Below are 10,563 nucleotides of genomic sequence, written 5' to 3'. Positions count from 1 at the left end.
CATGTTAATAAAGCTGCACCCACAGCACTGATTGGGTTGCTGGTATATAGGGCTCTCCTACGACGCAGCTTTGAGGTGCACACCGAGAGCATGCAGTGCTATGCAGGGCTTTGATAATGGGGATATGGAGACTTCTGCCTCCATAAAGGTAAAAATCCAGCCCAGGTCAATAGTAATCAAAAGTCACCGTAATCTGATTGCTGTTTGGTGGCCTGTGTGAAATGAGTTTGTTGCCCTTGATCTATCTCCTAGTATATAAGTGTCCACATCACAATCGGTCCCGTTGTTGACATCCTTAGCAGAGAGATCAGGGCTACAGGTTGCAGCAGTTTGCATCTTCAATGACTCTTTTGGGGAGAAGATTTTGGGTGCTGAGAGACATTCAGGCTGCAGCTCCCTGGAATTGCCAAACATGTGTTGAGTAGCTTCGCTTACTGCCAAGCCAGACAACTAGGTGGTGATGTTTTCTTCTCTTCTAGGTTCTGGCAAGATGGATGCAAAGAATTTGAATTCTGGTCCCATCTCTGTACTTATTACTGAGTCACCGTTTGCCCAGAGGTTCAGGTGCAGTATGGAGATGCAGATGGAGGGAGAAAGCTGAAAGACATTGTTGTACCTGTATTGAGCTGAACACATGGTCATTAACATGGCAAAATAGAGTAAAAAAAAACTATCCTGTGGATCTGGGCTCACTTGAGTGGGAGCAGAACTCGTAGTTCCAGACTAGTACATTACTAGTAGTAATAAACTGCTTATATCAACACACAGCCCCAGCTTCAGAGCATTAGGGGCTGCAGTGGAATTCTCACTTTCACAAGTGATGGACCATTTGGTGGATCTCAGCCCAGTCCTTAATGGGCATTGATCCACTTCTCAAAACTAGCACATACTGTAAATTGGAATGATTGCCAGTACCCATTCATAGGAAGGCCAGGGTGATGAGAAGTCAGAAATGAGATACAGAGCTTGCACAGTCAGCACTTGCCTGTACTTTGCTTGGCTCAAGTCAGCACTGTCATCTCAAAGCCTTTACAAAGGTGGGTGGGTATCATCCCCATTTTACAGAGGGGACACTGAGGCACCCAGGGATGCAATGACTTGCCTGAGGTCACGCAGTGAGTCTTTCACAGAGTTGGGAATAGATTCAGCTCTCCTGACACTAGACCAGTGCAGTTTGTTACTCCAGGAGATGATGATCTCATCAGATCAGGACTGAACAATGTGTATAAAGCATTGCTTTGCTCAGGCTTACATAAGAGGGTTGCAGAAAGCCTAGAGGGTATAATGACAGATGAATAAATACCTGAATACATCCTTGGACTTGCAGGGAGTATTTGGAGAGCGAGAGGGTTCTGGATGTCTGCCATCGTGTGCAAAAGCTGCTGGATGGCACAGTGGCATTGCCTGTGCTGGGAGAGAAACTCACTGAGCAGCACCTGCAGGAGCTGCGGGAGAGCCTGCCCCCTGAGACGACATGCACACTGACGTGGGTTCAGGTCAGCAAAGCACTGGCTTCCTCAGTAGAATCGGGTAGGATTTACCATACCAGGCTCTTGTGCCCATATCCTGTCTCTGCAAATTGCTGTGTCCCCATGGGTCATTGGCATGCCAACCCCTCCCATAATGCACCTTAGCCATTTGTACAATACATCACTTGAAGACAGTGACATTCTTTTCTGACCCCTTCTGCCATCAGCTTAAGGGGAATTTGACTGAAATTCCCTGGGACTATCTTAGACTTGCCTGGCGCTGGCAGGGAGCTCCTGGAAGCTAGGTAAAAGAGAAAGCAAGTTTCACTTTATAGTCCGATTCAGTTCCTATGTATTTTATTTAGGGCCCAGTCCTGCCAGCTGCTGAGCGTACTCCATTCCTGTGGAAGATAGTGAGAGATGAGGCTGTTCAGCAGCTTGCAGGAAGCACCTGGGACCTCAGGATCAGGTTCCTTTTTCCTGTGAGGTTTGGAACATGTGCTGGGATTGTCTGAGTTCAGCAATGACAGGGCTGTCCGAGGTCAGGCAGTTCTACTCCTTCCTAGCAGGGATTGATTGAATTCCTAAGTCTCAATTGAGGGGCTCCTTGGCACAGACCTTGTGGGTCACTGATGGAGCAGAGACTTTCACTCTAGTGCCGTGGGAGCTGGGATTGCAGGGAGCAGTAATATTCCATTTTAGCTGCTCTTCCGTGCCTGTCTGCATAGGGCTTACTAGTTGCTTCCCCCACAGCCGGCTGGGAAAATGCCCAGCACCAAAAGGAATAAATTCCTGCCGCATTAAACAAACAGACAAACCTCCCTGCTTTAAAAGGAGGAGCTTGTGCCCTCCTTGCAGGGTCCCCAGGCCCATCACAGTCTTCAGGAGCTGCCAGTGCGATGGGTAACTCATTGCTTTTATTTAGAGAGCAGTGGCTGCTCCAGCCTGAGGGACGTTATCTGGAGATGGTGGATGTGGCCCATGGGTCCTGAAGCCCCTTCAGTCTGTTGTGGGTTAGTGCAGCCAGTATGATTGAAGAATCACACCCAATGAGCTGGACTTTCCAGTCCCTGGGGGAGGTAAAGGGAAATGACCCAGCACAGCAGCTGTGGGAGGGAGATTACCCCCCCCCCCCACATATCCTGTCACAGCGCAGGGAGGGAGAGAGCCTATCTCAGCATCAGTGTTTTTGTGTTTCTTTCCCAGAACCCCATTCCCTCAAAGGCAGCACGAGTCCAGTCGCCTGCCCGGAAGCTGTGCAGGGAGCTGCAGCATTTAGTGTCAGCCTCTGGGGGCACATGGTCAGATAAGCTGGAGGACGATCTCCCTCGTTCTTGGCAGCGGCACGGAGACCTCATCCTGCTGAGCGAGGACAGCTTCAGGGCTGCGTTGTGGAAGGAGCTGGGTAAGAGGGACCTGTGACTCTGTCTTCCAAGATGCACTGAACCAACCTTCTCTAACCCACCTGCTTGGGGCTCTCTTCCAGGACCAGAGCTCTGGGAAACAGTTGCTTCTGCTCTGGGCGCCCGACGCGTAGCCAAACGAGGGCGAATATCACCGGATGGAGTACGATCCCCGACAGTGACCCTGTTGCTGGGGCAGGATGGCTGGGTGGAGCATGTGGACAATGGAATCAGGTAGAAAGGTGGGATGGGGCACGGGCGGAAGAAGCAGGAAGGGGCTGTCGAGCCAAGATGCCCCTGGGAAGGGGTTACTGGCCAGCCCCATGTTGGCGGCTCTCACTGGGCCTATGGTGTTTTCCCAGATACACGTTCGATGTGACCAGGTGCATGTTCTCTCCTGGAAACATCACAGAGAAGCTGCGGGTGGCGTCGCTGCCATGTGCCGGGGAAGTGCTAGTGGATCTCTATGCAGGTAACTGTCCCTGGGGCCATGGGAAAGGCTGGCTTCCTCCTCTGAGTTTTGGGAATAATGCTATGCTCTGTCCATTCTGAGGAGTTTGCTGGGGCTCTGAGAGCAGAGCCTGTGGGCCGTGGATTACTGCTCCCCATTCTCCTGTCTGGAACCACCCCAGCCCCAGATAACATAGACTGCCCTGTTTATCACAAGAATTCAGTTCATCCCAATGTTCATAATTTGCTCAGCACTATCCATCCAGTGGCATCCTCTACCCCATGCTTGCTGTAGTATCTGTCCAGTAGCCAATGCTGTGTGCTTAACAGCAGCTTCAGCCCCTGGAACCTTCTCCCTCTCCCCCTAAGCTCTGCCAACAGCCTCAATCCAGTATATCTCTGCTGCTGAGAATGAGGCCTTAACCCTGAGCCTGAGCACTTTGTTCCCACACTGGAGGTGCCTCTGGACTGTGCTGTCAGTGGCGTCTGTCTCCTGTGCCCTCAGGGATTGGCTATTTCACGGTGCCGTACCTAGTTCACGCCGGTGCTGCCTTTGTCCATGCCTGTGAGTGGAACCCCCATGCTGTGGAGGCCCTGAGAAAGAACCTGGAGCTGAATGGCGTGCAGGATCGGTGTCAGATCCACCAAGGGGATAACAGGCAGGTGAGCAGAGAGCAACCCTTCCACAGCTGAGGGGCCGCAATGGAGTCTTAGGGAGGGGAATTCCAAGGGTACAGCCCGTGCTGCTGAGACTCCTTAAGGGGAGTGATGTGCCTCTGAACTTTAACCCTGGCTCTAGATGTCACAGGAATTCCTTTCCCAGGAAACTGCTCTTCTCCCCGCATCCCTCTCCTCTTTCTGATGTGGCAGAGCTTCTTCCCCATGGTACAAGGGATGGGAGCAAAGGTCCAAAGAATCTCTGTGTGGGAGGCAGACTCTGTTATGTATGCAAACTGTAGGAGACAGGGACCTGGTGCACTGAGGTCTGATCAGACGGACTCGGTAGTTTTATAGCGCACAGATGAGAAGGACCTAATACAGGGGTCTCAAACACGCGGCCCGCGGGCCGCATACAGCCCGCGGGGTTCTTTCATACAGCCCGCCAAGCTCCCCGCGCCCCCTCCCCCACGCCTATCCCGTGCCGCCGCAAGCCCTGCTCCGCTCCCTGAAGCGGCTGACCTACTGTATGTCCCTGCAGCCCCGGGCAGGGGGATGGGAGTAGAGGGCTCCGTGCTCTTGCAGCTCCCATTGGCCGGGAACTGGGAACCGCGGCCAATGGGAGCTTTGGGGGAGGTACCTGGAGGAGCAGCAAGAGCAGCACATGGCACCCCTCCCCACCCCGAAGAACTCCGGCTGCTTCCTGGAGCGGAGCAGAGCGGGGCTGGGGACAGGGCAGGCAGGCAGGGAGCCTGCCCTGGCTGCAGTGCGCTGCGCTGCCATCCCAGATCCGCTCTAGGTAAGCAGCGCCGGGCCAGAGCCCGTACCCCGCACCCCTTCTGCTCCCCAACCCCCTGCCCGGAGCCCCCTGCCGCATCCCACACCCCTCCTGCACCCCAACTCCCTGCCCTGAGCCCCCTGCCACACACTGCACCCCTCATGCACCCCAACCCCCTGCCTGGAGCCCCTTGCCACACACTGCACCCCAGCCCCCTGCTGTACCCCTCACCCCTCCCGCACCCCAACTCTCTGCCCAGAGCCCCCTGCCGTACCCTGCACACCTCCTGCACCTCAACTCCCTGCCCTGAACCCCTGCCGCAGCCCTCCTGCACCCCCTGGGGGCCGAGAGGGGGCAGAGTTGGTGTGAGGACTTCGGGGAAGGGGTTGGAATGCGGGCAGGGAATGGGCGGGAAGAGGCGAGGCGGGGCCTCATGGAAGGGGTGGAGTGGGGATGGGGCCAGGAGCAGCAAGAGGGGGTTGTCGGTGATGCGGCCCTTGGGCCAATGCACTAGTCCTCATGCGGCCCTCGGGGTCATCTGAGTTTGAGACCCCTGACCTAATAAGTTCCATCTCCTGGAGGGCTTGGGGTGTGTATTCCAGGGCGGTGTCCAGTGCCCAAAGCAATGGGACTGCATACCCTTCCCTTAGGAAACTGTAGATCTGACTCCTGTCTGGCTAGCCAGCAGGCCCAGCTCATCCTATTGCTTTCAGAGACATCCCCATGTGCCATCCTAAATAACTCTCACATGTTAAACACTTGCCCCGGTTATCAGACCCCGCTACATCCTTACTAGTTGTTCTGGCCAAGCTGTTTATATCTGACTGAGCGAAGTCAGGCCCGACACTCAACTTCATTATTGTTATTTGTGTTACCTTAGTGCCTAGCAGCCCTAGCCAGGGACCGGGGCCCCCAGGTGCTAACTGCTGCACAAACACAGATGGTCCCTGAAACAAAGAGCCTTCAATCCATCTTGATGACCTTTCTCTGTCTGTCCGTAACATGATAACTTTTGAATGCTGCAGCCAAGCAGTTCAAATTTCAGGGAATGTTCTCGGCCTCAATGTAATTGTCTGTAGATCAAAGAGCCATCTGATGGCAGCCAGTATCCTCAGATCACCTCTGTACAGCCTCCCAATACAGTTTAAAATGTGTCAGAATGACACAACAAAATGAGAATGGTGGGGAGAAGGAGGGCACCAAGTCCCTAGCATGGGGAGAATGGGAGACCCGGGAATGGGGGAGAAGGAGGTCCTGGGGGGCACACTGAGCCCCCTGACTTGGGGGAGGAGGTGGGGGTGGGTTGCAGGGAGTCCCTGAAATAGAGGGGAATGGGAAGGTGGCACACAGGGAGCTTGTTGAGGGAAATGGAGGGATGCAAGGAGCATGTGCAATGAGCTCGGCCTAGAGAAGCAATGATGCATGCGACCTGCTAGTTAATTCTCAGGTAGGATGGCGGGGCTCTGAGGAGGTACAAGAGCAGTGGTGGGGCTTCATGGTTCTGGCGAAAACGTTATATATTACTCCCAACTCAGAGCAAGAGCGTGCGAGCAGTGCCCACTTTCACCCACCCCCTTCCTATGGTAGATGGCAAGAGACAGAGCTGTGGCAACCTTTATATACTGTTATATTCCCCTGAGGGAAAGAGAACCTCTCGATGCCCTGCAGTGCCTTGCTTGGTGTATTTTCCCCTCCCTGATGTGGGGCCCTCTGTAGTGTATGTCCTTTCACCATGCCATCCTCCTCTTTCTCACCTCCCCCTGTCGTTTCCAGCTGGAGTTGCGGGACGTGGCCAACAGGGTGAATCTGGGGCTGCTCCCCAACTCGGAGGAGGGCTGGCCTATTGCCTGCCAGCTTTTGCAGAAGGGCACAGGGGGCATTCTCCACATCCACCAGAACGTGGAGTCCTTCCCAGCAAAGGCTCATTTGCATAGTGGCCACTTGGAGGAGCAGCAGCTGCAGCAATGTCCAGAGCAAGCCGTATCCAACAGGCAGGAGGACAAAATGGGCCAAAGGAACCGCAAGAGCCCAAAGGATGCTGACATCATGGATCCTGGGAGGGAGACCCAGGCAGTTGCGACCAGGGCCGAGTGGCAGAGGTGGGCAGAGACCACGGGAACGCGGATCAGGGTTCTGCTTCAGCAGCTACATGGGAAGCCTTGGAGGACAAACATTCTGCACATTGAGCCAGTGAAATCCTACGCACCCCATGTGAATCACATAGTCCTGGATCTGGAGTGCCGCCCCCTCTCTTAGTACACAGGGAGAGTGGACTGCACCCTTGGGTTCCCCAGGAATGTCGCCTTCTCCGCTAGCAAATGCGCAGGGGGAGCTCAGGGCCCAAGCCTGAGAAGTGCACAAAGCCTACACAGAGATGAGTGCTCCCCGCTGGCACCCTGTGAACTGGTTCAGTCTGACACTGGTCTTTGCCTTCAGCCCTCCTGGGACCCCTCTTCTCTCCAGACTGGCCTGTAACAGCTTGACCTGACCATCATGGTGCTCCCTGCAGCTGGTGCATTCCCTGCTCTCTGTGAGCTTCATTCTATTTCCATTTCCTGCAACCAGGTAAAACATTTGTTGTAAGTTTTATCTGCATGGGTCGTGTCTTGCTGTTTTTCCCAGCGGGATGGCAGAGTTCTCCAGCACTCAGCTCCAAACTCTGTTCTCACCACTAATGCCAGCAAGAGACCTGGGCTTGTGAACTTAGCAGAATGTCTGAGTTAAGATTCACCAATTGAGCCAGAGAGCATCTTAGTCCTGCACAGAGGTTGCCGCTGGTGCCAGGCTGTGGGCAAATTGTGTCTCTGTGACCACTAGGACCTAGGCTCAGACTCACCAGACTTACTGCCCTTGTGGTCTAATCAGAAAATGCTGAGCGCTTTGCTCATGGTATTCATTTGTTGTGGGCATGTGAAGAGCTCCAGGACGTAGTGTAGTCCCTGTGAGCTGACCTTGCTCCCTCCGCTGCTGTCCTGGTCTATTCCTATTTACCGCACTACGATCCTGATCTTGCAGTGAGCCCCCTTACAGGCAGATCCCCACTGATGTAAGTGGGGCTCAGTGTGGAGCCAGTTGCGGGATCGGGCCCTATGTACTTTATCACACAACAGATATGAACTTTCCTGTTTCTTAGCATCTAAAGGGGGCTTGTTCATCCTCTTGTTCCAAGCCTGGATCTGAAGTTGCTATGATGTTTGCCCACAAGTTTCAGGAAGCCCGGGCAAGCAGATCCTCTGCTGCTACTTGGGATTTTTGGCCTGTCTCTGTTTAAAATAGTGAGAAATGAATGAATATAGTGCTACTGAAAGGTGCCAAACTGAGATCCCCGGAGACCAAAGCCTCTCCCCATAGAACAGGTGCAGAGTCAGTGCAAGATTTCCCCACCCAGCAATTCTGCCTCACTCCTGCCCTGGATGGAACATAGGAACTGCCAAACTGGGTCATGCCAGTGGTGTATCTAGTCTCCCATCTCCAGCAGTGGCCAGTGCAAGCTGCTTCGGAGGAGGGTGCAAGAAACCCCGCAGAAAGCAGTTATGAAATATCCTGCCCACAATAATAATTTCTTCCTAATCCCTGTTTGTTAGAGGCTGGTTTGTGCCCTGAAGCAGGAGGGTTTAAATCCCTTCCAAACCTCTGCATTATTTGTAACCCTCACCATTCTAACTGACCTGAGCAAGGATTGGCATCACAAGTGAGATCTTGTGGCAGGTGAATTGTGTACTGTGTGGAAAAGGTATTTCCTTTTATCAGTTTTTAATTCACCACCTTTTGCTTTCGTTTTGTGTCCCCTTTTTCTTCTACAGCGAGAGAGGGTGAAGAAAAGCTCCTGACCTGCCTTCTCAATACCGTTCATTGCCACCTTCTCTCTAGTGATTAATGCTAAGAGGGTAGCTGCCCATTTAATCCTTGGCCTTGATTTAGAAACTGCCAAATAAGAAGCCATTTGGGACATTGGGCTTTTCAAAGGGGCCACCTGTTCACTAGGAACTGAACTGGAACCACCACATTGTTTTCACATAACCTACTGCTCAGCAGCCATGCAATGGCAATGACTTCCGGTTGCTACTGACCTAGGCTGCAGTCAGGCCTGTGACAAGAGGTGAAAGGCTCTGGATTAGGGCTGTCGATTAATCGCAGTTAACTCACGCGATTAACTCAAAAAAATTAATCGCAATTAATCGCAGGTTTAATCACACTGTTAAACAATAGAATACCAATTGAAATTTATTAAATATTTTGGATGTTTTTCTACATTTTCATATATATTGTATTCTGTGTTGTAATTGAAATCAAAGTGTGTATTTTTGATTACAAATATTTGCACTGTAAAAATGATAAAAGAAATAGTATTTTTCAATTCACCTCATAGAAGTACTGTAGTGCAATCTCTTTGTAGTGAAAGTGCAATTTACAAATGTAGATTTTTTTTTGTTACATAATTGCGCTCAAAAACAAAACAATGTAAAACTTCAGAGCCTACTAGTCCACTCAGTCCTACTTTTTGTTCAGCCAATCGCTTAGACAATCAAGTTTGTTTACATTTACAGGAGATAATGCTGCCCTCTTCTTATTTACAATGTTACCAGAATGTGAGAACAGGCATTTGCATGGCACTTTTGTAGCCAGCATTGCAAGGTATTTACATGCCAGATTATGCTAAACGTTTGTATGCCCCATCATGCTTTGGCCACTGTCATACTTCCTGAGTTAAGATATAGCTGACGCTGCATGTTGCCCTTCTTCTATCTCCCATGTGTACGTGACAAATTTGCCCCCTGGCAGTTAAGTAGAATAATTTTATTTCAGCCACCATTTCAGAAGACATGCGTCCATGCTGATGACGCTCGTTAAAAAAAAAAGCGTTAATTAAATTTGTGACTGAACTCTTGGGTAGAGAATTGTATGTCCCCTGCTCTGTTTTACCTGCATTCTGCCATATATTTCATGTTATAGCAATCTCGGATGATGACCCAGCACATGTTCATTTTAAGAACACTTTCACTGCAGATTTTACAAAACGCAAAGAAGGTGCCAATGTGAGATTTCTAAAACAGCTACAGCACTCGACCCAAGGTTTAAGAATCTGAAGTGCCTTCCAAAATCTGAGAGAGATGAGGTGTGGAGCATGCTTTCAGAAATCTTAAAAGAGCAACGCTCTGATGCAGAAACTACAGAACCCGAACCACCAAAAAAGAAAATCAACCTTCTGCTGGTGGCATCTGACTCAGTTAATGAAAATGAACATGCATCGGTCTGCTCTGCTTTGGATCGTTATTGAGCAGTACCCGTCGTCAGCATGGAAGGCATGTCCCTGGGAATGGTGGTTGAAGCATGAAGGGACATATGAATATTTAGCTCATCTGGCATGTAAATATCTTGCGACATTCGCTACCACAGTGCCATGCGAATGCCTGTTCTCACTTTCAGGTGACATTGTAAACAAGAAGGGGGCAGCATTTTCTCCTGCAAATGTAACCAAACTTGTGTGTCTGAGCAACTGGTTGAATAAGAAGTAAGACTGATGGCTTTTTCCTTTCCCGATTTATCTGAGTTAGCTGCCCAAATCAAAGATGGTCGCCGTGTGCGCTGAGCCCTGGCACAGGGGAAGAGTGGCAGCGAGAATCAGCTACCCTAGCTGCTCCAGATCAGCTCTGTGTTTTCCTCCAAATGTCACTTGCTGTTCCTTCACGAAATTCTTATGTGCGAAGGGGCTGCTCCCGCTACACCTCGGGATCCTGTTGGCCAGGCACATAGTTTTGGGAAGGCAACCCGATGGGGGAGCCCAATGGTGTCACACAAGCCGATG

At 51.4% G+C, this 10,563-nt stretch overlaps 1 protein-coding gene across 1 annotated transcript; it reads left to right on the top strand.

The window, feature by feature from the left end:
• Positions 1-460: 460 nt before the first annotated feature.
• On the top strand, positions 461-8,210 carry TRMT12 (tRNA methyltransferase 12 homolog). Its single transcript, XM_065410935.1, has 7 exons — positions 461-564; positions 1,328-1,496; positions 2,676-2,874; positions 2,956-3,106; positions 3,235-3,344; positions 3,828-3,985; positions 6,531-8,210. Exons 1-7 carry the CDS (start codon positions 461-463, stop codon positions 7,011-7,013), a joined length of 1,374 nt encoding a protein of 457 aa, XP_065267007.1. The 3' UTR covers positions 7,014-8,210.
• The last annotated feature ends 2,353 nt before the right edge of the window (positions 8,211-10,563 follow it).

Source organism: Emys orbicularis, chromosome 9 (assembly GCF_028017835.1).
Source record: "Emys orbicularis isolate rEmyOrb1 chromosome 9, rEmyOrb1.hap1, whole genome shotgun sequence".
Classification (NCBI taxonomy): Eukaryota; Metazoa; Chordata; order Testudines; family Emydidae; genus Emys; species Emys orbicularis.
Note: the sequence above shows the minus strand (reverse complement) of the source record. Positions and strands in the feature narration are given on the sequence as shown.

Coding starts and splice junctions, on each gene's coding strand:
- TRMT12 (XM_065410935.1), top strand. CDS start 461: ATGTTTTCTTCTCTTCTAGGTTCTGGCAAGATGGATGCAAAGAATTTG. Junction 2,875..2,955: donor TGCGTTGTGGAAGGAGCTGG/GTAAGAGGGACC, acceptor GCTCTCTTCCAG/GACCAGAGCTCTGGGAAACA. Junction 3,986..6,530: donor ACCAAGGGGATAACAGGCAG/GTGAGCAGAGAG, acceptor TGTCGTTTCCAG/CTGGAGTTGCGGGACGTGGC.